Below are 25091 nucleotides of genomic sequence, written 5' to 3' on the forward strand. Positions count from 1 at the left end.
CTTGTGCTTTGTAAATAACTCCTCTTTTTTAAAAAAGAGTCAAAATGGAGGGGGGTAGTACAGGCAAGTCGTCTTGTATGGCGTTAGGATATTCTCTCAGGTACGTCTTGTGGTATCTTGGCATAAAAAGTCCATTATTTTGTACTTCAGCATACACCATAAATTGTTTCAGTCTTTGGTAGGTTTACTGTTTGTTCTAAGTTGTATTGCCATGTTGGAATCTGCCCAATATTTCTTGCTTGCTTTGTTTTTCATTTTTACCTGTTGTGAAGTGGTTGGTGCTTCAGAACTGGAGGAGCATGTATTAGCTGGCTAGCTACAGGGACTGGCAGAGCTGGGAGAATTACTGCTCTTGGTGTTTCTTTTGCATGATATTTACTGTATTTTTCTAAAAAGATCTCTTGTAAATAGTCTCTGCAACTGTTGGAGTGAAATCTTGCTGCTGCAAGCCTCTAAAATGATGGAACAGATTATGAAAGTGGCGTATAACAGGTCCCTTGCTGGTAATTGATCACAAACGCAGCAGTTGTCTGAAAATGGGAGTGTACGTGTTCTTAGTGATTTTGGGGCTCGTTATAATTGGTTCTTGCTGTTTGTGCTTTTCCTTGTTGTTTGAATCAAATGTCTCGGGGAGGTTGCTTAGGTTTTTTTGGTTGGTTGAAGTAAAGGATGAAGCGTACGTTTAAAATCATCGTTAAACTGTTGGCTAGCAATGACTGTAGTATGAATAAACCGTTTCCTGCTAAACTGTTAAGTATTTGATAGGTGGAAGGAATAAAAACAGAAGTGAAGTTTGTCTATGACTGCATGTATGTTAATCCTGTAGGAATTCTGAGGGCAGCATTGTATAGGGGGACTTGGGGCGCGAGCGGCGAGGGGGCAGCAGTGAGTTGTGTGTTACCAGTCTCTAAAAGTAGTCCATGTCTCTTGGACTATGGCCAATGATCGTTTTAGAGCCAGCTCTGTCTTAATGTAAGAAGGGACTGTGGTAGTTGTTTCGATGAATGTTATTTACTAGAATTCTGTTATCAAAACCTCTCTTTTTCTGTTTAAACTAACCAGTTTGGACGCTTGCTCTGTTTTACTAATGCAAATTTGCTAAAATCTCAGACTTCCTGCAGAAGTTTGTTTTTCCAACAGCTGTGAAATACTTAGTGTAAAGCTGGCTTTTAATCCTGAGCTACAGTGGGGCTTTTAAATAGTTACACAACTGCAGCTCCAAAAATTTAGTGGAAGAGGCTGTTGGAACAGTTAGCCCTTGATGTTTTACCACTTAAATCTGTATTCTTACAGGCTTTGTGATGGTCTGGGATTCAGTTCTGTTCTTTATGACCGCTGTTGCGTTGCGTGGCGTGGAGGCGAGCAGAGGGACTCAGAGCAGTGCCACCTTGTGTCATCAGGCTGCGGAGCCAGTGCAACCCCTCTGCTGTACAAATTGTTTGGAGCTCCAGCTTCTGAATTGTGGCAAGAGGGGCACCTTTTAAAACTTAGAACTATAGAGCAGTGTGCCATTTGCTCCAGTACTGCTTTTCTCATGTTGAGGTGTAGCAATTTATTTAACTTGCCTGGCAAAGAAGTGATGTTTCATCTTGGTTATCAGAATTTCAAAAGCGTGTGAGAACTTTGGGCACAAGAGGAAGATTTTTTGGATCTGTTCCAATCATGGTAGCAGAACAGGCATAAAGAAATACTTTTTTGTGGAGGAGATCTAAGATGACCTTGACTTTGAGCTGTAGAGAGCTGAAAGTTTGAGATGTCACTTTTTCTGAAGCTGGATAGCAGCCATGTTCATCCTAGAAAAATGAAGAGCCACGTGTACTTATCATGGTCTCTGCAGTGATCCTGAAGTCAAATATTTGTTTGGCAGTATCACAGACACAAGTTATTCTGACCGCAATTTATTGAGGGCAAAGTGTAATGCCTCAGTTTGATAAGGGCAAACCAAATAATTACTTTTAAAAGCTTAGAAATTAATTTCTCAAACACTGGGGGTTTTTATTTGAAGCCTTATAAAAAGTTGTGACAGAAAAAAAAGCTTTAAAATATTTGTGTAATCTTTTTTTTTTCTTTTATTAGTTCTAGGTCCCGTTCAAGATCATATTCTCCATCTCATAACAGAGAAAGGAACCATCCAAGAGTCTATCAGAACCGGGATTTCAGAGGTCATAATAGAGGATACAGGAGACCATATTATTTTCGTGGCCGTAATAGAGGGTTTTATCCGTGGGGCCAGTATAACCGAGGAGGATACGGCAATTACAGGTCAAACTGGCAAAATTATCGCCAGGCGTATAGCCCTCGTAGAGGGAGGTCACGTTCTCGTTCGCCCAAGAGAAGGTCTCCTTCACCAAGGTCTAGAAGTCATTCTAGAAATTCTGATAAGTCATCTTCTGATCGGTCAAGGAGGTCTTCCTCTTCCCGGTCTTCCTCAAATCATAGCCGAGTTGAGTCTTCCAAGCGTAAATCTGGAAAGGAGAAAAAGTCATCTTCCAAGGATGCCCGGGCATCTCAGGCTGCAGGAGATAACCAAGGTGATGAGTCTAAGGAGCAGCCATTTTCAGGAACAGTGGCTCAAGACGCCAAGGCATCTGAGGGTTCAAAACCGTGGCAAGATATGACCACCTATGGTGCAAGTTCAGCATCAAGAGCTTCTGTGTCCGAACTTAGCCCAAGGGAACGCAGTCCTGCATTAAAAAGCCCTCTCCAATCAGTTGTGGTGAGGCGTCGTTCTCCTCGGCCAAGTCCATTGCAGAAGTCAAGCCCGCCACTGTCCAACCCGTCACAGATGAGCTCCGCTTTACAAAGCGGTGGCACCTCCTTTCAGGCAGGCTCTCATCAGAGCCCGTTTGACCATGGCTCGTCAGGTTTGAGCCCAACAAGGAAGAGCCCTGTGTGCAAAAGTCCAACGCCAATCAGTTCCATTTACAGTACATCTCAGAAGGAGGAAAGCACAGCTCCTGGAGGAGGAGCCTTCTCAAAAAGGCAAGCGATGCGTTTCGGTGTGCTGTGGTATTTTTTGACGAGCCATTTTGCATGTGTAGGTGCTCTCTGAGCGCTGTGAGGGTCCTGGGTGTGTGTGCAGGCTCCAGCTGGAAGGAGGCCCTGGGGTGTGCAGGGTGCTATACGAGCAAGCTGCCAGCTCTTTGGGCCTGGCATTGTCTGAATGACACAAAAAAATACAGAATTAGCCCTGTGTTGTAGGAAGTTGGAGTTAGTTTGCTGACTTGGGTAGTTGTAAAGATGACATAGGTTCCCTGCAAAATATTCGTAGCTTATGAACACTTGAGGTGAAGATTTTCTAGCAGCCTGACAGTGCACACTGGAAGCTTGCATTTACTTTTCAGTTAAAAGACTTTTTTTTTTTTTAGTATTGCATTCTTGACTTGCATTAGGTACTATAAACTAGAAAACTTTAATGACATCTTATTGCACGTCCTGCTGCAAGCAGCCTAAGGCAGATGTAGTTGCAGTGCTTGTGCCTGTGGATGTGGTTAGTATGAGAAACTAAAGCACCGAGCTAATCACTAAAATTAAGACATCCTTCCATACAGAAGGCATCAACTTACCACGTTTCTGTTTGCTTGGTTAGTCCACTGCAGATTTGTGCCTCAAGGTGACACTTCATTTTAAAAGATACAGTGGCATTCACAAGTGCTTTTAAGTTTTTTCTTTATTATTTTAAAAATTATTTAGAACTGATTCTATATCAAGCATATCTGAAATTAAAGAGGGGGGCGGGAAAAAGCTCTAATGCTTGTTTGTGCTTTCCAAAGCACTGAACTGATGTCCTTGGGCTTTACTGTTGGTTTCCTTGAAGCTAGAGTTTTGCTTAATGAATGCTTTAAAACATAGTTCTGATGCTTTAAAGTAGCTAAATTGTTGTTCTTATTAAAAGTGTTTTGTCTTCTCCCAGCAGAATAAATATTTTCCTCTGTTAACCTTTTTGCTTTTATTTGTATTTACAGTCTATCATGAAATATTTAGCTTACCTATGAAACTTGCATCCAAAATTTGAAGTAGCTTTTGAGGCTTTTATTTCCAGTGTGTTGTTTAAAGCAGAACAGCCCAGTTTGAAAGTTTTGATGTGTTATTCTCCTGAACCAGGTTTGTAAGTAAATAAACCAGTTGGGTAAGATGTTACTATTTTCCTTAAAGTGAATCTGTGGGTAAGCTGTGTTTTATTTGTTCTTAAGCCTCATTTCATCAGTTCTGCATATCCATTTTCTTCTACATTTGCTGAATTTATTGAGAACTAGAAGTCTAAATCCAGGCTGAGTAATCTGCTTTACATGTTAACTGTTTGAGGGCCTAGAGACAGCTTTCTGTACATGCATAGCTTGGTGTTCTCTAAAATTTGACTGCTTTGAACTGAAGTATTAACCTCTTTGATTTTTAATAAGAGAACTACTGTAATGTCTGTTTTATGAACAGATATCTGGAAGAGCAGAAGACTGAGAATGGGAAAGACAAAGAACAGAAAGTAACAAATATTGAAAAAGAAAAAAATAAAGAAAAAGGGAATTTCTCTGAGTTGGGATCAACAGATGGAAAGGCAAAATCTGACTCCTATGCATCCAAAGCAGACTCTGAGAAGGGATACCGTGGCAGCCAGTCACCCAAGCGTTACAAGTTCCGGGATGAATTTGACAAGCTAAAGGTCCCAGAGTTCCACAAGGAAAGTCATTATGGCAAAGAGGAAACAGATGAGCAGGAAAAGAAAGACAAGGCAAAGGGCCGAAAAGATTCGGAATTTGACGATGAGCCCAAATTTATGTCTAAAGTCGTAGCAACTTCAAGTAAAAGTCAAGAAGAGGATAGGCCAGGAAAATGGGAAGGCGTGGTGTTCTTGCCACCTGGAAAAGAGAAGCAAAGGAAGCCTGATGAAATGGAGGAGGAAAGCTATTCTGAAAGATCTAAAAAAGAAGAGAGACCAGCATCCAAGAGAGCTGAACCAGGTCACAGGGGCTTTGTTCCTGAAAAGAATTTTAGAGTGACCACTTATAAATCAAGCCAGGAGAAAAGTTCATCCCCACCGCCAAGGAAGGCTTCCGAGGTGAAGGAGAAACCAGGCACCAAAGTAGAGGGGCTGACTCCTGGCAAATCCTCCTTTTCCATTACTCGTGAGGCCCAGGTCAATATTCGAATGGATTCCTTTGATGAAGATCTTGCACGGTAAGTATTTGCTATTTTTTGAGAAGTCTAAATAGTCATTTATTTTTTTCCCCCCATCTCAGAGATCCTCATGTGCTTGCCAAGTGTGCAGAAGGCTAAATAGTATTGCATCACAATTTGCATTTCTGTGAGATGGAGTTTAATTTTTTTTTCTGGCATTATAATACTTGTGTGACTCTCTTTTTTGGTGGTGTGAGGTTAGAGGAGTTACCAGTTTGCAGATGGTGGAATTGTAGCATGAAGATTAAACAACTTTTCCCGATGATTTCTTTGACTAGATGTAAGATTAGTTCAGAATGTAAATGCTTCTGCATCAGGTTCCACAGTACACCGGGCTCTGGCAAAAGTTTGGTACTCGGTGGCTCCTTGCTGCTGGAAGCTTAGTGGTGTGGTAAAGTTACAGTGCTGCTTAAAGGACATTTGATTCTCTGGAGTGTGTTTAACTACTCTTATTCTCAACATAGCATTACTGAAACTCTAGGAAGCTCTGAGAGCTGCTTCAGCATTGCTTCAAGAACTCTTAAGCCAGTGAAAAGTGATTCCAGAAAATACATTTGTACAGCGGTAGCCAGTAAGTGTTAATATGCACTGTGGGATGTTAGAGGTTAATCTAGAATTCAGGACCAGTAGCAGATCAAAGCCAGCTAGTGGTGTAAGGATAGGCTTGTTTCGCGGGATGTCAGGGCCTAATACCTGCACAGCCCTCCAAATATAGAATAGCAAGTGACCTGAATTATAACAGTAACCTAGATCAGTGTGTATTAGCGATGCTTAAATAAGTATCCTGCTCATGTTATTGAATGTTCTTAGGTGACTTCGTAATACTACGTAAAAAATGCAGTCAGCTTCCAACTTCTGAAACATGAATCATCTGTAACAGCTTCCCTTCACCCTGTTCTCCTATTTCATGTGGCCTGTTCTTTTTCTAGTCCAAGTGGCATATTGGCTCAGGAGCGCAAGCTGTGTCGTGATCTTGTCCACAGCAACAAAAAAGAGCAAGAATTTCGTTCGATTTTCCATCATATTCAGTCTGCTCAGTCTCAGCGGAGTCCTTCTGAACTGTTTGCTCAACATATAGTGACTATAGTCCACCACGTAAGAGGTAGGTCACAAGTCCATGTACCCTCAGATGAAGATTCACCCCTCTCTTGCCCAAATAAGTGGGTTTCATGCACTCTAGTTAATGCCCAAAGAGTTGTTTTTCAGCAGATGTGGCACGGATGAGAATAACAGCTTGATTATGAATCATCTTTGTTTACATAAATAACTCTTCTCCTGGAAAGGCAGAAGGGGCGTTCTTGTTCTCACCTGAGCACTATTTAGAGAGACTGTGACTTAGAATTTGTGTATTCTAGTGAATTTGTGACTCACATGAATAAACTGTTAATGTCAAGATTGAAATTGAAATTGTTCAGCAGCATTAGTTAGAGCTCATCACCAACATGCTGCATGTGTCCTGCATCTGGATTTGACCAAGCTGTAGTACTGACGCGCTTTGTCTTTTTACAAAAATGGTATTAATATTTTGGCATTGTTTACTCAAACCCCAAACAGAGCATCACTTTGGGTCTTCAGGAATGACACTGAATGAACGCTTTACCAAATATCTAAAGAAAGGAATGGAACAAGATGCAGCTAAAAACAAAAAGAGCCCTGAAATCCACAGGTTGGTGCCATCAGACACTGTCTTAACATTTCAGGGGTAGTTTCTTAAACTCTGAAATGATTCCAGGATAATTCAAGTAAGTAACTAGCTAAAGGAAAAATAGAGGGTGTTTTAAGTAAATTTGGAAATATTGGTCTGCTTCAAATGACATCTGATGTAAAAACTTCAGATTCTTCTTATGAGCAAGATCATAGGTGTGTGCTTTCTTTGCTTTTAGGAGGATAGATATATCTCCCAGTACTTTTAGAAAACATGGATTCTCTCAAGAGGAAACGAAAAGTTCCAGAGATCCTGGCTTCAAGGTGAACTGTTACTCTGATTAGTTTAATTCAACAAAATGAGTGCATTGGGCATGAACTTAACAGTGATGTTTTTGTTTAAATTACTCTCTACTTAAGTTTGTGTTTTTCTTTTAAGGATGGGCATAATTCTAAAAATGAACTACAAAGGGTTAATTTTTATTAAAAATGTATCAACAACCTTTGTGAAGTGGTTAGACTATGGTAAATGACCCCAAAGTCAATTGAGGTGAGCTTGAGAAAAAAGAGAGGATTTTTGGAACAAGTGCCCATGATGAGAGAAGAGACTTTTTGTGATATTTTTCTGCTTGTAAGTATTATTAAATCAATTGTATACATGCGATATTTCCAACCATGTTTTCAAAAAGACATGCATGTCAAAAAGAGGAAAGTAAAACTAAATACTTATCTAAACCAAATACACTATTAAGCAGATTATAGATTTTGTTCTAACAACTTACTGTACCATTTCTGTTGATTGCTGTTACTTTAACATTCAGCACTTGTTTTGGTAGATCCAGACCATTTGGAATTTAGTGTATTAGCTTTTCTGAGTAGATGAAAGTTAAGCCATTGCACTCACTGTAAACAATCATAAAAATGGCTTAACATAAAATGTTTGGGATTTTAACCTTTGTTTATTCACCTTCATACATATTTACGTTGAACGTTGAAGAGATTTTAAACAGTCCTGCTGAAACCTTACTTGTTTCATATTTGTTTTCGATTTTTTCCAAACACACTTGTGGCTTGACATGGACGATGGTGAGATGGATTTGATGGGCCTGAACTCTTGAGCATCAGCTTGGCAGAGTATATTATAAACGTGGTTTCCAAACAGCTCGCCAGCCTTCCGTGAAACAGACGTGCCCTCACAAACCCAAATAGGTGTTTGCTGTACCTCATAAGGGAGCTGCTGCTGATTTTGTCACTTATCTGTCATCCATCGTGTTGGGAGCAGTTTTATTCTCAGAGTAGAAATTAAAGCTCTTTGCCTGGGGAAAGTAGAAGAGCAAAATACCAAAACAAAACGCCTGCTCTTACTCCTGCGTTATTTGACATATTTATTTAAACAAAAAAGTATTTAGAAACTCATGTAAGTAAAAAATTTAATAGCTAGAGAATTACTAATCCTTTTGTATTTAATTCAAGACGATTAATTTGATGTATGTTGCATATCAAGTCATACAGTTCCCAAGATGAGTATTGTGTAAATAAAGTAGCAATTGCTGAGCACAGCCGTGGAGGCTGTATGTTATTGCTAGCAACTTCGCGCACAGGCTTCCCACAGACGTACTGCTACTCAGTTAAGTGTTTGTCACAACCACAGCCAGTCGATTTAGTGCTCCTGTACATGCAGTCAGCAAAATCTCATCCAGGTACCACTGGTCTTAAAGCATGCGCAGGTAACGCGACATCTCATTTTCCAAAGAAACTATCTTAAATCTGTTATTTAAGTAGTAATTTAAATAGAACTCAAAGCAAGCATTACCAGTGGGTTTTTTTAATTAGCAGTGTAAAAGAGTAATAATAAAAGCTAGTTGTTGAGTGGTTTTCATACAGCTGGTGGAGTGTCGCTTTGTGAAACACCAGGATCGGCATTAGCAGAGTTGCTAGGATTGTGTGGAAGAACGCATACTTCCATCTGTGGTGACTCCTTGGCATCTTTCACGTGGTGCCTTCCGGTCAAGGGGGAAGAAGTGCTATAAGTGACGTCTGCCGCAGAGTAAATCTTCGTGGCAGACGTATTAAAGGCTACGTATCAGTGGGACGTTGGCATTCCTCCAGGCACGCTTGGTTGCTGCATTTTAGTGGCCTCCACCTCTTACCGCTTTGATCAGTAATCACGATCTTGGGTATCTCCAAGCAGCAAGCAGCTTTTGCTTCTCCTCAAGTACTGCTTCCAGACCTGGTGATTAAAATTCCTTCCACTCTGCTAGATGATACCTGTCAGCAGGAACAGCGAGCATGCTGCTGTTCAGTAACAAACGTCCCACGGGCTGTTAGGAGTTTTTGACACGCTGTAGTTCTGATACATAATCAGTTGGATTGAATTTCCAAGTTGTTCTCATCTCTCACTGGCTGTGGTGTACAATAAGTGTCAGCTTCCATGTTTCTCCCTCCCCTATTACCAGGCTATTTATGCTAATGCTATTTAAAAGAGGAGGACAAAAAGTTAATAAGCGGTGATCTTAAAAAGCAGTAGGCAAATGGAATTCTGACAAATGACAACTTATTTTAATAGTGCGTTATTTTACATCTTAAACTGGATTATTAATTAGTATTCAGATAAACTCCTGTTGTCCAGAAGTCTGTGCAGTCAGTAGCAAAGTAATGGTGCTGAACTAGGGCGCTGTAAACCTTTGTGTTAAGCTCTCCCCTCTTCCCTGCATTTGTAGGCTGAAGGGAAATATAAGGACGACCCTGTTGACCTGCGCCTTGATATTGAACGCCGTAAAAAACATAAGGAAAGAGATCTTAAACGCGATAAATCCAGAGAATCGGTGGACTCGAGAGATTCAAGTCACTCAAGGGAAAGATCAACTGAGAAAACGGAGAAAAGTCACAAAGGCTCAAAGAAAAAGTATGTAGGAAACCTAATAGCCATTTCCTTCTACCTTTCATGTTTCTGCTGTTAAGGTTGGAGATGACATCGTGTACATACAGTTGTACACCTTTTGACATAACTGCTCCGGTGGCGTGAATTATTCCTCTACGTGTCTTCTTGATATCGTTATATCTGTCTGAAACGCTAAATAATTGTTAAAGGTAAATGAGAAGGCTCCATGTGTCAGAATGGGTGAGTCACTTTTCCTTCTTGTTCCTGTTGTGTTACAGAGAACAGCTGTGTTTAAATAACTTTGCTTTAGTGTTAATTTAATCCTTTTCTGTAAGCTTAATTTTCTGTTTGGCTAAAACTCTGTAGATGCATGCTTATCTCATAATAGATGGTGTAAACGCCTTAGAAAGAAGCAACAAGTTCTTTCTGGAGAAGGCTCGGGACCTGTGTTAGATCTGTGTCTTGGTCCTGAGCTCTCACTATGGCTTCTCCTTTTCATAGTAGGAAAAGGAGAGCATTGCACTCATTAGCAAGTGGTAGATGGTTCTGTAGCAAACAAGTCACAACTGAGTTATTAACCCTGTTAGTGTCCCCTCACCTCCATTTCCTATCACCGAAACAGGAAACACCGAAGGGTACGTGAGAGATCCAGATCCAGTTCATCGTCGTCGTGGTCTTCTCATTCAGTCAAAGCAGAGGAATATCCCGAGGAGACTGAGGAGAGGGAGGAGAGCACCACAGGCTTTGACAAGTCCCGACTTGGGACCAAAGAATTCCCTGGTCCAAATGAGAGAGGAAGAGCTAGAGGGACCTTTGTAAGTGTTCTCTACCCTCCTGCCCCAAGGATCAATTCCCAAAACGGTCAAAAAGTGGCTGTTGTGTATTGCTCTTTCACAGTTAAAGCATACCGTAAAGGAGAAACCCCAGAGTGTCTGGTTGTGGATGATGAGCCAGGATATGATCGCTCCGGGCCTGGAGCACAAACCAGGGTGCTGAGAATATAGTCTGGGCAGTTGAACTCAAGATATATGGAGCAGAATGAAGCCCGGGAGCTTTTGTGCATTAGTAATTGCTGAGCAAGCCCGATGTGCAGCATGACGTGCATCAGTCCGTTTGGGTTAGGCTACTGAAGTGACTCATCCAGTCATAACCACGCTGGTTGCAATTCTTACGCCTCAGTTACACAGATGTCTCGTGTGCATGTTGTATTGGTCAGAGTTTCTCTTGGGTGCTCTGGAAATGCCTCTACATGGCCTTAAACAGCTTCATAGAAACTGTGATGCGCTGTGTGATCGGATGAGCTAGAAAGCCCTAAAAAGTACTGACCTCTTATTTTAGTGATAGGTTAAAGGTGTCCTTGGATGGTTAGGGAAGTGATGTATCTCTTGATAGCCCTGGAAGCTGTCTGGGCGTGGGAGCGTACTGCCACTGCAACCATTTTACTTTTCTTCCATGCTTTGCCGTTGCAGCAGTTCAGAGCAAGAGGGAGAGGATGGGGCAGAGGCAACTTTTCAGGCAACAATAACAGCAACAGCGGTGGCAACAATGATTTCCAGAAGCGCAACAGAGATGAGGAGTGGGATCCAGAGTACACACCTAAGAGCAAGAAGTACTACTTGGTACGTGTCTTAAGTACCGAAACACATACGTACACTCCAGGTATATCTGGTCTTAAGTGCTTTAGAGGCGAAAGCACCAGCTGTCATTAAACTACCTAATCCACCAGGTTATGGCTTCATGTGACACTTCTTCACATGAAGCTTCTGGCTCGTGGCTGAAGTGAGCTTGTTTCTGCTCATTGTAGAGTGGTTTGCCATGAAATGAAATCCTAAAGGCCAGTTAAAGAGCGTGTGTTCCACAGTATCGTGGAAAATGCAGCTTAAATCTGTTAGTCCGTGTCGCAGATGGCCTACGTTTCTTGGTGGTCTTAGCCCCAGAAAGTGTCCAGCTTCCTGGATGCGTTACTGCTGTTCTTTTTTATTTCTGGTGATAGTGGTCTGCCATACTAACGGGCATTAATCTAGGAGAATCCTCTGTGACTGCTCTTTGAAAGAGGGCTAGTTTTAAACAGACACTAATTTTTTCTTCTTCCTGATTTGGGGGACTTAAGATCCCTAATCTCATTGAATAATGCAGTACTTCAGTCTTGCACCTCAAATAAGGAAGCCTTTATTTTATTTTATTTTTGCTGCATTTTTTTTATGTTATTGAAGGCAGAATTGTAATGTTTTGGGGTATCCAGTCTCTGTACTACACTTAACGTACAGAAATAGATCCATCTGGGCCCAGTGACACAGTCTGTGTCAGGCTCCTGAAAGCAGCGTGTGTTACTAAACTCCCCGAGTACACAGCAATAAGGACTGAAGCTGCTAAAGTGCTTGATTGGTGAGAAAATAAAGGGGAAACGTGTAGAATCTTTAAATCATGGAGTTGCTGAACCAGTAATGGTACTCCAGGCCTAGACACCTGTCCCCTGCCCACCCCGAATATTTTATAAAGCGCTTTGTGTCAGCAAGGACAGGTTGCCACGCACGAAGAGCCTGTGCAGCGACTGTGCATTCCTGCCTTCACCTGCTGCTTTTCTTCCCCAGAACAAGCCAGTGTTTCTCTTTAGATGGCAGTATTCACTGCGGCGTAAACGTGGCGGCCTGGTTCGTGCTGCTGGGTGCTGTATCACAAGCTAGTTTTCCTCCTCTTACACAGTGAGTAGTCATTCTGTTTCAACTCATGTCCTTGGCTTCCTCCTGTGCAGCATGATGACCGGGAGGGCGAAGGTGCGGACAAGTGGGTGAACAGAGGCCGTGGTCGGGGTGCTTTCCCCCGAGGAAGAGGTCGCTTCATGTTCCGAAAGTCAAGCACCAGCCCCAAGTGGGCTCATGACAAATTCAGCGGAGAAGAAGGAGAAATCGAAGATGATGAAAGCGGAACAGAAAACAGAGAGGAAAAGGACAACTTGCAGACGACAGCCGAGTAGCTGCGCTGTCTGCATGTTTCCAAGAGCCCTGGCAGGAGGGAAGGAGTTCAGCACCATGCTAGTGCTGGGGATTGTCAGGGTGATCCTGAAGCACTGAGCAGAGCCCTGGAGAGGAGCTCAGAAACAACCCCGACGTTAACCGCGATTCCAGAGTTCAGCCTCCCTAAGCGTGGACTAGAACTGATAAATCATTTCTGCTTGGATCCACTCACGGAGTATATCTTCCCAAAGACTTACCTTCTAGACTGAATAAGGTCAAGTACTGGGTGAGATCCTAGATTTTCTCTCGTCTGTGACCTTATTGAATGGTCGGTTGTTTTTTTGGGTAACAGGCTTTGAAGACAATGTGGATTTTGGTTTGTGCCCATCTTAACCCAGTAGTCTTGACATTTTTGTTTCTCTTTTATAATTTGAAATAGTAAAGGTCAGGATTAACTCGCCAGTTCAAATTTTTCTCCCCTATTGTGTATTCAATTTTTTAAATTCATACTCTACTTATTTTAGGCCTTTACGTATGTAGTAACATCAATTAAATGATAATTTTGGAAACTATTTTTGGTTCTTATAAATAAGAAAACAATGAAGCATGTGAATAAACATCTAAATGTTAACTTGTCGGGACCAAACTGCTATTTTTTTTTTAAAACTTTTTTTTTATGTAACAGTTGAGTTTAGGGCCTTTAAAAAATGATTGTTTTCCTTTTATGTTGAAAGTTAACAAAATTAGCATGGTTTTAAAAAAAAAAAAAAAAAAAAAAAAAAAGAATTACACCCTACTTCTCACCACTGTTTGTGTACACTGTTAGGCCTGGTGTGTGCTGGAGTCCCAAACTGCTTGTAGGCATTTTGTGTATCCTCTTTGCAGCTGGTTGTGAACTTGAGTGCTCTTTCCAAGGTAACATAGTTTTCTAAGAAACTTCAGAATTCTACTAGGTTAAAAATATAAAAGGAGATGAGAATTTTTCAATATTTTTTATTAATCTTTTTATAAAAAACAAAAGTCAAATCCCTCTGTGCTGGTTAAGGACGGCCGTTACAATATGTTTCTTTTTATCTTCTACTTAAAAGTATTCTGAAGAAGTTTGCAGATAGTTCTCTGGCTGAGTCAGTGAGCCTTCTCAGCAGGAGAGGCATGTCCACGCACCAACGCTGAGTGTGCACGTGCTGTAAAGACACCGCTCTCCCTCTCCTCTCCATCTCTGCCTTTCCTTCCCCAGGATTGCTGTGCTGTTTCCCCACACACACCAGCTAGAGTTTGGTTTGTTTTGACTTGAACAGTTCCTGTTTAGCAAAGCCCTGAAGTTTGTTTATGCAAATAAAATACAATAAAATAAATAGTAGGTGTAACTCTGCTTTGTTTTGTGTTCTGAGTCGGGGGCTCCTGTTGCCAGATGCCACCTGCCTTCTGATTTGGTGAGGCCAGAAGAACCAAACGCCGGTGGAGAAGCCCCGCTGTGGCAGGGTGGCTGGGAAGGGCAGCTGTAAACCACGGTGGTCCTGGAAGACCATGGCGGAGGTGAAAGGAAGCCCTGCGGAGCTGCCCCCACTGTTAAAAAGCAGCAGTTGCTAGCGGTTACTCCGGGCGCAGCGCACAAGAGGATCGCGTTTTCCACGAGAGGATCGCGTTTTCCACGGCGCTGCAGGTGGGGAACGGAACGCGGCACATGGAAGCGAGCAGAAACCCAGCCATCGCCGTGCACCAGCGATGCACTTCCCCCGGAGCTGTGCGGGGGCAGGCGCTGCAGGGCTGGCCTTGAGCTAACCGTGCTGCAGCTGCAGGAGCCGGGCAGCACCGCGCCCTTTGTTTTGCCTTTAGCCCGCTCTGCTCTCGAGTGCCACTAACCCAGTGCCACTAACCGCCTGGAGCGGGTTTGGAGCCGTTAACGCACCTTTTAGCCCCTTTGTGCTGGCAGTAATTGCGTGGGGGGCGACACAGCTGCCATCCGTGCTGCGAAGCTGCTCCTCGCCAAGGATCACGGCGGCGGCGGCCCGGTTCTATGCCAGCACTAAACCCCAGTGCTGGTCACTGCAGCTGAGCGAGCTGGCCCTGCCTTTGCTGCTGCCGGGCGGTAAATGCTTTCCCATTGCCGCTGCCTCAGAGGAGGAGCGCTCCTCGCCGCAGGGGTTGCCAGGCGTGCAGCCTTCGCGGCGCGGCGATGCGGGGTGGTGGCCCATCTGCCGCGTACGGACACTGTGTTCGGGGTTTCTTCTTTACAGGATGTTTTAACTGAAAGGTGCCGGAGCGGCGTTCCTGGCGGCTGTTGGTTAACGGTGTTGGCTAACAGCGGTTGAGACAGTAACGCGGGTTAACGGTTCACGTTTCCCTTCACACTTGAATTTGAGCCCTTGAGCCAACTTGAGACAAAGGGCGCCCAGTGTTCCCGGCTCCAGGTGCAGGGGAGAGCCCCCCCTCCAGCTCCACAGAGCCCCCCACCCCGAGTTCCACAGAGCCCCCGCCAGCAGCCGCCTCTGCCCGGTGCGGGTCCACGGGCCCCCTCCCTGCTCCGCGGTTCAGGGTCACCACATCAAACACGTTCGGTCTAAAGCCCATGTTGGTGCCGTTGGCCTGGCCTGGCCCTGCTGGGGACCCCTGGGGCTGGTCCCGCCCTCCTGGCTGCTGCGCTGTGCGGCTGCAGGAGCCCTGGGTGCTCGCGGTTTGTGGGTTTCGGCCCCTCTGCGGTTTAGGTTTCACTTCCCCCTCCACACCGAAGGTGACAGACGTGCAGCGAGGCCGGGGCGGCTTTGAGCTGCCACCCAGGGCCGGGTGGCTCTGCTGCCTTCGTGCTTGGCTCCCTGCCCTGGCTGCCCACGCCGCCTGCCCCTCTTGGCGGCCGCCTGCGCCTGTAGCTCAGGTAGGGACACACCGCGCAAGCTGTGCCGAGAGCTCGGCGCTGGGCATGGCCCTGCTGCACCGTGGGCTGCCTCTGGGTGCTGGGCAGGGGGGCCTGGGGCCGCTGCCGGCCTTGGGGGGGCTTGGCTGCCCTCTCCTCTCCCCTCGCCGTGCGGTGTGGCACCTCCCCGGTGGCTGAGCACGGTGGGGGTGGCTGCAGAGCCGTGAATCCCCCCGCGCTCTGCCCTGGCAGCTGGAGTTGGCCGCTTCGGCTGGATCCACTGCGTAACCGTGACGGCCCAAGCCATGCACCAGCGTTTCTGAGCTGCTGAGAGCACACGCGGCTGCCGAGAGTTGGGACGAATTCCCTCCGGCTCCCGTCAGCAGCACCCAGGGAAGCGGTGAGTCGCCTGCAGTGCCAGGGCGAGCGCTGGGAGGGTGTGAGCCAGCGTTTGGGCAGGAGAGGGGCCACGACGGCGTCTGTGCATCGGCTGGGGTCACCCTCGAGGGGACCAAGCCCACGCAGGGTGAGCGGTGCCCCTTTCTTCCCTGTGACGCTGCGGCTGGGGTCCCCGCAGGTGGCAGTGCCCGGTGGCAGCAGCCCCAGCAGCCTGGGCTGCCACATGTTACCGCTGCCGCCCTCGGCACAAGTGCCCACCTGGGTACTGGCTCTGCCAGGGCGCTTGTCCCACCGTGTCCAAGCCCACCCTGCTGTGATCCCAGACAGCCCAGCCCAGGCAATTCCTGCAGGGATTTGGTTGTGCCAAAGCCGGCTGGTGGCCTCTGGCACGGGTGGGGGTGCCGGAGGAGGAGGAGACCCCGCTGTGGCATTGCCCCGGCTCCTCATCCCTTCCTCTCCCCAGCCCTTTCCTTCCATGCTGTGGTTTCGTGATTTCCTCTGCTCTGGCCACCATGCAGCAGCCCCAGTCCCTGTCACCAAGCCACCCCACTGCTGTGGGGGGTCCCCAGGCCACCGCCTGCCCCAGGGGGTGCCAGGTCTGGGCGCAGGCACCGGGCAGCCTGTGGGGCAGCTGGCCTGGCCACGGTGGCACGGGGGTCCCCGCACTGCTCCTGCCACAAGCAGGGCCACTGTGTGTGTCCCCACGGTGAAGCTGCGGGGCAGTGATGCTGCAGTGGGGCTGGGCTGTGCCCCACAGCTCCCAGGGGGCACCCACAGCCGAGCCCCTGCCAGCCTGGGGGGCTCAGCCGCAGCAGGGACCCCTGTCCCCGCTCTCACAGGCACCTGCCCCGGCGGCGAGGCGGAGGCGCCGCGCTGAAGGAGATGCCCAAGCCCTTCCCAGTGCTGGAGGAGAAGGTGGGTGGGGGGCTCCGTGCCGGGCGGCCTGGGGGGGCACAGGGCTCTGCAAGCCGGCGGGTGCCGCCTGGGCTGGTCCCCACCCCAGCAGGTCTCTCCCGCAGGCAGAGCCGTGGCCGGCGGCACAGCACCCAGCACCCATCCTGCCGCCAGAGCTGGGTGAGTCACCTGTTCCCCACACCGTGGGCTGGAGCTGTGCCCGGGGGGGGGCTCCCCTGGACTGGGGGGTACTGGGGGCTCCTGGGAAGCAGCCAGACCTTGTGAGCCAGGTCCTGCCCTCCCTGCACAGCCCAGGAGCCGCAGCTCTGCCGGGCCCTGTTTAACTACGTGCCGGAACTGCCGGACGAGCTGCCGCTGCGGCGGGGAGATGTCATCCAGGTCCTCAGCAAGGTGAGGGGGCGCGGGGACAGAGGCCACCCCGAGGCTGCCCCCCGGTGCTGACGCCTGCCCTGCCTGCAGACAGGGGCCGAGGGCTGGTGGGACGGGCAGTGCCAGCACCGCAGAGGGCTCTTCCCCAGCAACTTCGTGGAACTGCTGCCGGTGCCCACAGTAAGTGGGGGCTGCGCCAGAGCCACCCTGCCCACGCTGCCCCGGGGCTCGTGTGGCCGGACCCTGCACCCCGGTGGGCTCCACAGGGCCGAGCTGCGGTGTCTGTGGGGCTGCGCCGTGCCAGCGGTCCCTACCTGCGGTCCCAGCGCTGGCCGCGCTCGGGTGCCCCATCCTCACCCAGCCCCGGTCTCCCACAGTTGAAGCTGGCGATGTCACCCCAGGACACGGAGTCCGGTGAGTCTGGCCACGATGGCCATCCAGTCCGGGGGGCTTCGGTGTCCCGCCAGGATGGCCAGGCAGCCCCACGGCCAGGTGTGAGGTGGGTTGGGGCAGCTGGGGGGCCGGCCATGCCGTGGGGCAGGAGGAGCCCTGTGGGGCACAGGGATGCAGCGTGGACCAGCACCTCGGTGCTCTCTGCTTTGACTTCCTTCCCAGCCCGGAGCCGATTTCCTCCGGCGTCACGTGCGCAGTGTGGGGCCGTGGCAGCCGGGGGAGCCTGGCACGGCACCGCACGGCACGGCCTGGTGGGCAGCCCCACGCCAGCAGGTAGGATGGAGTGGCCATGGCTGCAGGGGTCCCGTGCCCTGGGACCATCCCGGCGGCAGCCCCTGCATGGGGCCGTGCTGCTCCTGCGCTGCGCTGGTGCCCTGGGGGCTGGGGGAGCCGCCAAGGAGGGGCAGGGGCTGGTGGGGTGCTGGGCTGCTCTGGGCACCATCTACTCTGTGACACCGGGAATGATGGAGCACAGGGCAGCTCCCCGTGCCCTTGGGGCCAGGTGCCTTCATCCCCATCCTCATCCCCCCATCCCTCATGGCTGCAGCCATCTCTTCGAGTAGACGAAACCCGCAGGCACGTTTGATGTCTGTGAGGCCGCCATGGCAAGGGCCGTGCTGGTGGCAGCAGGGACGAGGCGGCATCAGGGCTGCCAGCTCGCCGGGGGGACAGGGTGGTGCATGGGCACATGCCTGTGGCCTGACGCCCTGTATCCCACGCTGCTGGGGGGCCCATCCTGGTGGGACCCCGGGGCTCGGTGGCAGAGGGATGCTGCTGCGCCATAGGCAGTGGCAGGACAGCATCCTGCCCGCGCCGCAGTGCTGGTGCTCCGGGGGAGGTTTGCAGCCACCTGCTTTGCCGCATGCAGAGGAAGCGCCGACCACAGCGGGGCCGGGTGCGGGGATGGGTGTGGGGATGGGTGCAGGGATGGGTGCAAGGCTGGCTGTGGGGCTGGCAAGAGGGGTGGCAGCCCCCAAACCAGCAGACAGGGCCCATGGCACATGGTGCTGGGGGCAGTGTGGCAGAGCTGCCATGGGGCTGGTTGGTCCTGCTGAGCATCACCGCTGGCCCTGGCAGGTGTGTGAGACGGTGCTGGCAGGAACCATGGGCCCAGGAGCGCTGTGGAACCCTGTGTCCCACCGGTCCTACCTATGGGCAGCTCCTCCCCAGCACCCCCAGTCCCTGGGGACCCCGGCAGGAGCAGGGTGCAGGGATGTGGGGAGTTAGGGATGGAGTGGGCCCTGGAGACGGTGTCCTGGTGGTGGTGGTGGGGCTGCCCCCCCCAGCCGAAGGGTCCCTGGGAGAGTGGCCATAGCGAGGGTCCTTCCCGCAGCGCCTGGCCAGCTCCTGTGCCCCCCAGCAGCCCGTAACCCAGCCAAGGAGGAGGCGGGCGAGGAGTGGGAGCAGCCAGGTGAGTCCTGGGCCTGGGGAAGAGGGAGGGACAGGGACGGGGGGCACCCGGGATGGGACCCCCATGCCTGGCGCAGGTCCCTGGTGCCACCGGGCCACAGCTGGGGCTCCCGGCAGAACGTGCTTCCTGGGTCCTGGGTGCCAGCCCCAGCCGGGTCCTGCCTCCCCTCCCCAGAGCTCCCAGCACCGGCGAGGATGGAGCCGGCCAAGCTGCCCCCCAGCAAGAGGATGGCTCCCGCCCCCCCTGTCCCTGCCAAGGCCAAGCTGGCCCCCGTGCTTGTGGGCAAGTAAGACGCACAGAGCTGTGCCGGGGCGTCAGGGGCCACCGCGATGCCCTCAGTGCCCATGTCCGTGCTTGGTGCCTGGAGCGGGGCTGGTGGCTGCCCCACCGGGGGGCTGAGCACGGTCCGGCTGTGCCGCTTCACCCCCTCTGCCGTCCCCAGGCCCAGCAGCCCCCAGCCCGGAGCCTCGGCTGATGCAGAGCGGGGTAGAGCCGGTGACCCAGGTAGGAGCTGGGTGCCAGCACCGGGTGCTGCTGCCATCGCCGCGGCCTGTGCCAGCGCCAGGTGCCAACGCTCTCTCTTTGGCAGATGCCGATGGCTTCAACGTGGTGCCGGTCACCACGGCCAAGCTGAGCCACCCCACCGCCACACGCCCCCGGGTACCCGGCCAGCGGCCACCCAGGCTCTCCCTGGGGAGCGGGGGGGGTCCCTGCGGGGGGGAGCAGCCCCGGGGGCCACCTCACGCCAGGCTCTGGGCCCCTCTCCCCACGGCGGGGCAGGTGCCCGGCCCACCATGGAGTGTGGAGGTGCCGGCGGCACCGTGGCCGGAGGAGAGGCTTGCCCTGGAGGACCTGAAGGCTGAAGTCCGCTCCCTGCACATCCTCGTGGACCTGATGCGAGTCCAGCACCTGTGAGTGGGGCTGGGGGTGTGGGGGTGGGTGCTGGTGGGGGTCCCCAGCAGCTCCTGGCTGCTCACTGTCGGGTCTGGCCCCGGCTGAGCCACCTCACGCGTTGCAGGCGGGACCTGGAGGACATGCGGCTGGAGATGTGCCAGGAGCGGGCCAAGCGCCAGGCGCTGCAGGTGAGTCCCTTGCTGGGGGGTGCCCCTGTGCCGGGGTCCCCAGAGCCCCCCCCGCCTCACAGCCTCTCCCCACAGGCAGAGATTGAGCGGGTGAGGAAGGTGCTGCCCTGCTAGCACGGCCGGGGGCTGCAGTGCCCACCCCCTGTGCTCCCGGGGACGCAGGGCACACGGGGGTACGTGGCGCTGCGGGCGCTGTGCCATGTGGCCCCCAGCCCCACTGCCCCCAGCCCCATTCTGCACTGATCAGGCACGAGAGCCCCCCTGCACCCAGACGCTGCTGTGCAACAGCCCCCAGGGGTACAGAGATGGTTTAAATAAACTGGTTTGGATACAGAGTGCTGCGGGGGTGCTGCAGAGGGCAGAGCCCTGGGGGTCTGCTGTGGGCTGCCACGGCCCTGGGGGTCCTGCCTGGGCGCAGGGGGTCCTACCATGGCACAGGGGTTCCTGCCTGAGCACAGGAGGTCCCACCACAGCACAGGGGGGTCTTACCATGGCACAGGGGGGTCCTGCCCTGGCACTGGGGGCCCATCATAGCACAGGAGGTCCCACCACGGCACAGGGGATCCTGCCCAGACACAGGGGGTCCTGCCCCGGTACAGGGGGTCCTGCCATGTCACAAGGGTTCCTGCCTGAGCACAGGAGGTCCCACCACGGCACAGGGGGTCTCATCATGGCACAGGGGGTCCTTGGCACAGGGTGTCTCACTATGGCACAGGTGTTCCTGCCTGAGCACAGGGGGTCCCACCATGGCATAAGGGGTTCTGCCTGGGCACCAGGGGTCCCACCATGGCACAGGGGGTCCTGCCTGGGTACACGGGGGCCCTACAAGGGCTGGCTCACCGCAGAGCGAAGGGCAGGAGCGGGCAGTGCCCGGCCCCCGGTGCTGGGTATGGATGTGCCAGCAGTCACAGGGGCTGCAGACTCTGGACAGCGCTGGGGGCTGAGTGCCGCCCCCCCCCTTATCCCGGGCTGGGATGCAGAGCGAGATCCCGCAGCAGGGCTGGGGCAGCACCTCCTCCTCATCCTCCAGCCCCCGCACCATTTCCCAGCCCCAGCACATCCTGGCCTCCAGCCACCGGCGTGGGGCTGGGAGAACATCTGGAAAACATCTGGATCCTGCTGGCGCTGGCGGCACGGAGGACTGGCCTGGGAAGGAGCTATTTTTATAAAGCTGCAGCGGAGGGGGCTGGAGAGGGGGTGGTGGGGCCCTGCACCCCGCGGGGCTGGGACGGTGCCGGGAGCTGGGCAGGATGCGGCCCAGCCCTGTGGGGAGCAGCCCGCATCCCTGGGGAGCACCGGCCGCCTCCAGAACCCAGTGGGAAGCATCCGCCCCGGCCCCCCGGGAGGGCGCTGGGTCACGGCCGGGCGGTGCCGGAAAGGCCATGGCTAATTTTAGTGGGATCATGGGGAGGGAACCGGCCTGGGGAGGCAGCCATGGCTGGAGCCCCCAGCACCGTGTGTGCTGTGCAGGGCCCGCAGCACGCTGGGCTCCAGGTAGGGTGTAACAGCACCATGTTTCTGGGGCAGGACCCCACAGCTTACACAGATGTACAGCCCGGCCACGACCCATGGGGATGGGCATCGCTCCGGTGCTGAGCCAGCGGGGCCAGCACCCGCAGCTGAGCCTGGCAAGGTCTGCCCTGTCCTTGTCCTCGTCCCTGCAGCGTCCCGGGGCTGCTGGGCTGGTGCCAACAATCGTACCAATGGCTCAAAGTGCATCGTGTCCCGCTGCGGCGGGGGCAAGTCTGGCCCTGGGGGTGCCCGTGACACCAGGGTCTGGGTGGCTCCTCCAGCCCAGGGGCAGTGTGCAGCCCCCTCCCCCCCGTCCTCCCTGTCTCCTGGCCCCAGAGCGGGTCCTAGGCAGCTCCCGGGGGCGGCACGGCGCTGGGGGGCAGCCAGGCACAGCGCTGGGGCAGCTGCCCCACGCTGGGGCTCAGTAATAGTGGACACGGCCCAGGGTGCCGGTGCCCAGGATGTCGGGCTGCCCGTTGCGCCAGATCTCGCGGATGATGCGCTCACGCTCCTCCAGCCGCTGCGCCCGCTCCAGCTCCTCCGCCGAGGCGAAGACATTGACGGCCAGCGCCCCGTCCCCGGGGCCGTGACTCTCCAACGGGATCTCGGTCACCGGCAGCAGTGACTCGGATGCCGCTCGGTCGACGGTGTCCTCCTCTTCCTCATCCTCATCCTCGTCATCATCCTCCTCGTCCTCGCTGAGGTCCCTTGGGCGCGGCGGGGGGCGCGGGTAGGGCTGGCAGGAGAGACGCAGCACCAGCAGGCACAGGGTCAGCACCAGCCCGAAGCAGACGCCCAGCACGAAGTAGAGCCCGAAGCTCTCGGGGTGGGCTGTGGGGAGAGCAGAGGGGGTGAGGGACAGGCCCGTGCCTGCCACGGGGCCCACGGTGGCCCTGGGGTCCCCGCCGCATCCCTCACCTCGGATGTGCGCGTATGCGGCCATGCTGTTGCTCAGCAGCTCCATGTCCCGCCTGCGGCTCTCCATCCCGTGCCCGCTGCGCTCAGTGTCTCCGGGGGTGGCACGTGCTCGGCATCTGCAGGGGACGGGGGCTGAGCAAGGCGCTACTGGGGGCTGGAGCCCCCCCGGTGTCCACTAGCCCTTTTGGGGCCACACCTGGTGGCCACCGTGGCCCAGAGGCTCCCCACCGAGCTCCGGCAGGGCTGGTGCTGGGGCTGCTGTGCCCAAGGCCGAGCCCTGCAGGTGCCCAGGCGGAGCCGCCGCGCTCCCACCGCCCCTCCGTCCTTCCTGTGGGACCGGGGCGGATGCGGCTCCTCCAGGACAACGCGGCGTCAAGCGCATCTGCGGCAGCGGGCCAGGCCCTCCATCCCCTGCCCCGGGCATGGGCTGTGGGGCTGAGCTCAGTGCCAGGGTCCCAGCACAGCTCTGCGAGGCTGCCCGTGCCCGTGCACACACACACACACACGTGTGCCCCCAGCAGCCCCTACACACACACAGACAGACAGACACACACAGACAGACAGACACATGCACACACACGTGCCCCCCAGCAGCCCCTCCGTGGCAGTGCCCCCCCCTCCCCGTGCTGCTCCCAGCCCAGCTCCAGCCTCGGCTGTCTGTGGCGCAGGGGCAAGGACCAGGCACGGTGCAAAGGCCGGGGGGGTGGGCAGCAGCAAACGCCGCCGAGCCGGGGTTGACCCTGCGCCCCCCCCCAGCTCCTGCCACAGCCTGGAGCAGGACCAAGGGGCACTGCTGGCCCCCCTGTGTGATGGAAAACCCTCTCGGCGGGGCTGGCCACGGCACAGCCAGACCCTGGGAGCTGGGGGGGGGGATGGGGGCGCCCTGGGCTGCCTCCTCCCTGACACCCTGTGGGGATGGGGGTACCTGGGCCCTACACTGGGGTGCAGGGGTGAGCACCCACCTCCCCCTACCCAAAGGCCCACCTGGCCCCCAGCAGCTGAGCACCCATCCCTGCAGCCCCTCGCTACCCTCATGATGCTGGTGTGGGGTAAGGTCCCCCTCGGCCGCGGGGTGCTGTGGCCCCCCAAGGTGTGGGGCTGGGCAAGCGGGCAGGGTGGGAGGCGACGCAGCACCTGGCCCTGGCAGGGGCCGAGCTCATTTCCCAGAAACAGCTCGGCGGAGGGAGGAATGAGGAAAGAAATGCAGAAAATGTGACACATCAGCAGAACCGTCCCCGGACAGTCCAGTGCTGCGGGGCCACTGCACGTCCCACTGCTGGGCAGCCCCTCGCAGCGGGACACCCCAAAACATCAAAACATGGCCAGCTGTGTCCCCAGGAGGGTCCTGCTGCCCCCCCCACGGGGCTGCCACACCGCCAGCCCCTGTCCCGGCGAGGGGGCCGGCTGGGAGCAGGACAGCCCCGCTGTGGGGCTGGAAGGGCAGAGCCCCACCATGGGGCTCCCGGGACCCCCAAGTCCTGCTGGTGGCAGAGCTGCTGGCGGGGGCACCGCAGGGCTGGCTCCAGGGCCACGGGGGTGCTCAGCACCCGCAGCTGGGCGCCCATGGCCACGGGCCATGGCAGGCTGGGGGTCCGTGGCTGCAGCTGGGTGTGAGGGAGCCCGGGGACAGGCGGGTGCTGAGTGCTGGGTGGAAAAGTGCTGAGCCCCCACCGGCAGAGCGGGAGCTGGGTCACGGCGGGCCAGGGCTGCGCTGCAGGAACAGCCCCGGAGCACTCAGCCCCGCGTCCCCAAGGGCCAAGCCCTGCGCCCCTGAGCCCTGCATCCCCGAATCCCGCGTCCCCAAGGACCAAGCTTTGTGCCCCCATGCCCCCAGCCCCACATCCTCAACCGCTGCATCCCTGAGCCCTGACTCTGCATCCCCAGGTCACTGCATCCCGAGCCCTGCGCCTTCCAGCCCCACGTCCCCACGTCCCGGTTCCCCGACACCATGCCCAAGCACCTCGAGCCAGGGCCGGGGCGCAGCCGCGATCCCACCGGGGCTGTCAGGGCTGAAGGGACGGGGGGTGCTGGGGTCCCTCGGGATGCCCCGTCCACCCCACGGTCCCCTGCATCCCCCAGCCCCACGCCGTGCCTGGGGGCCGGTACTCACCAGGATGCGGGGTGGGAAGGCAGGAGCCGCCGCACTTTGGCTGGAGGGAGGGAAGAGGGAAAGGTCTGTTCAGCATTAACGCTGCAGCAACAGGAAATAGTTCGGAGGCGGCTGGCGGTCAGCGCTCCCCGCCGGAGCCAATGGCAGCCCCGGCCCGACGCCCAGCGGGGCGCGAGGCCGCGGTTCCCCCGGGACCCCCGGCTCAGGCCCTGCTGCGGAGCCGCCCCGGAGCCGGGAGCTCGGGCTGTGGGCAGCCCCCAGCCCCATCCTGCCCGTGCCGGCGCCCACCCGGCAGGGCCAGGCCTGGGGCTGGCAGTGTGGGACCCCAGCCCGGCGCGGGGGGCTCGCAGGGCGGTGCGGGCGCTGCGGTGGGCTGCAGCCCCGCACGTGGCACCACAGCGCCGCAGCGCCGGGTGCGTG

The 25091-nt window shown here is 54.0% G+C and overlaps 3 protein-coding genes across 11 annotated transcripts in view; 2 read left to right on the top strand and 1 right to left on the bottom strand.

The window, feature by feature from the left end:
• Positions 1–14006, top strand: part of THRAP3 (thyroid hormone receptor associated protein 3) — a 35344-nt gene extending 21338 nt beyond the window's left edge. For 8 of the 9 annotated variants that reach the window (XM_056330660.1, XM_056330659.1, XM_056330663.1 and 5 more), the window contains 9 exons: positions 2077–2982; positions 4432–5172; positions 6102–6274; positions 6727–6838; positions 7056–7140; positions 9537–9721; positions 10320–10512; positions 11167–11316; positions 12450–14006. In XM_056330660.1, coding sequence (XP_056186635.1) covers positions 2077–2982; positions 4432–5172; positions 6102–6274; positions 6727–6838; positions 7056–7140; positions 9537–9721; positions 10320–10512; positions 11167–11316; positions 12450–12671 — 2767 coding nt within the window. In that variant the 3' untranslated portion in view covers positions 12672–14006. The remainder of the gene's footprint in view (positions 1–2076; positions 2983–4431; positions 5173–6101; positions 6275–6726; positions 6839–7055; positions 7141–9536; positions 9722–10319; positions 10513–11166; positions 11317–12449) is intronic. The other variant, XM_056330667.1, reaches the window with a different exon arrangement.
• A 1823-nt stretch (positions 14007–15829) lies between these two features.
• SH3D21 (SH3 domain containing 21) lies at positions 15830–20466 on the top strand. The gene is made up of 12 exons (XM_056333266.1): positions 15830–15902; positions 16741–16816; positions 16921–16975; positions 17106–17206; positions 17276–17365; positions 17563–17677; positions 18972–19049; positions 19224–19335; positions 19492–19553; positions 19639–19960; positions 20068–20131; positions 20207–20466. Exons 2-12 carry the CDS (start codon positions 16784–16786, stop codon positions 20243–20245), a joined length of 1071 nt encoding a protein of 356 aa, XP_056189241.1. The 5' UTR covers positions 15830–15902; positions 16741–16783; the 3' UTR covers positions 20246–20466.
• Positions 20467–21626: 1160 nt separating this feature from the next.
• Positions 21627–24797, bottom strand: EVA1B (eva-1 homolog B). The gene is made up of 3 exons (XM_056333267.1): positions 24672–24797; positions 22562–22677; positions 21627–22474 (listed from the first exon to the last, which is right to left on the bottom strand). The coding sequence occupies exons 2-3, from the start codon at positions 22626–22628 to the stop codon at positions 22065–22067; spliced, it is 477 nt and encodes a 158-aa protein (XP_056189242.1). The 5' UTR covers positions 22629–22677; positions 24672–24797; the 3' UTR covers positions 21627–22064.
• Between the last annotated feature and the right edge of the window lie 294 nt (positions 24798–25091).

The sequence above is a fragment of the Falco biarmicus genome, chromosome 3 (genome assembly GCF_023638135.1).
Source record: "Falco biarmicus isolate bFalBia1 chromosome 3, bFalBia1.pri, whole genome shotgun sequence".
Classification (NCBI taxonomy): Eukaryota; Metazoa; Chordata; class Aves; order Falconiformes; family Falconidae; genus Falco; species Falco biarmicus.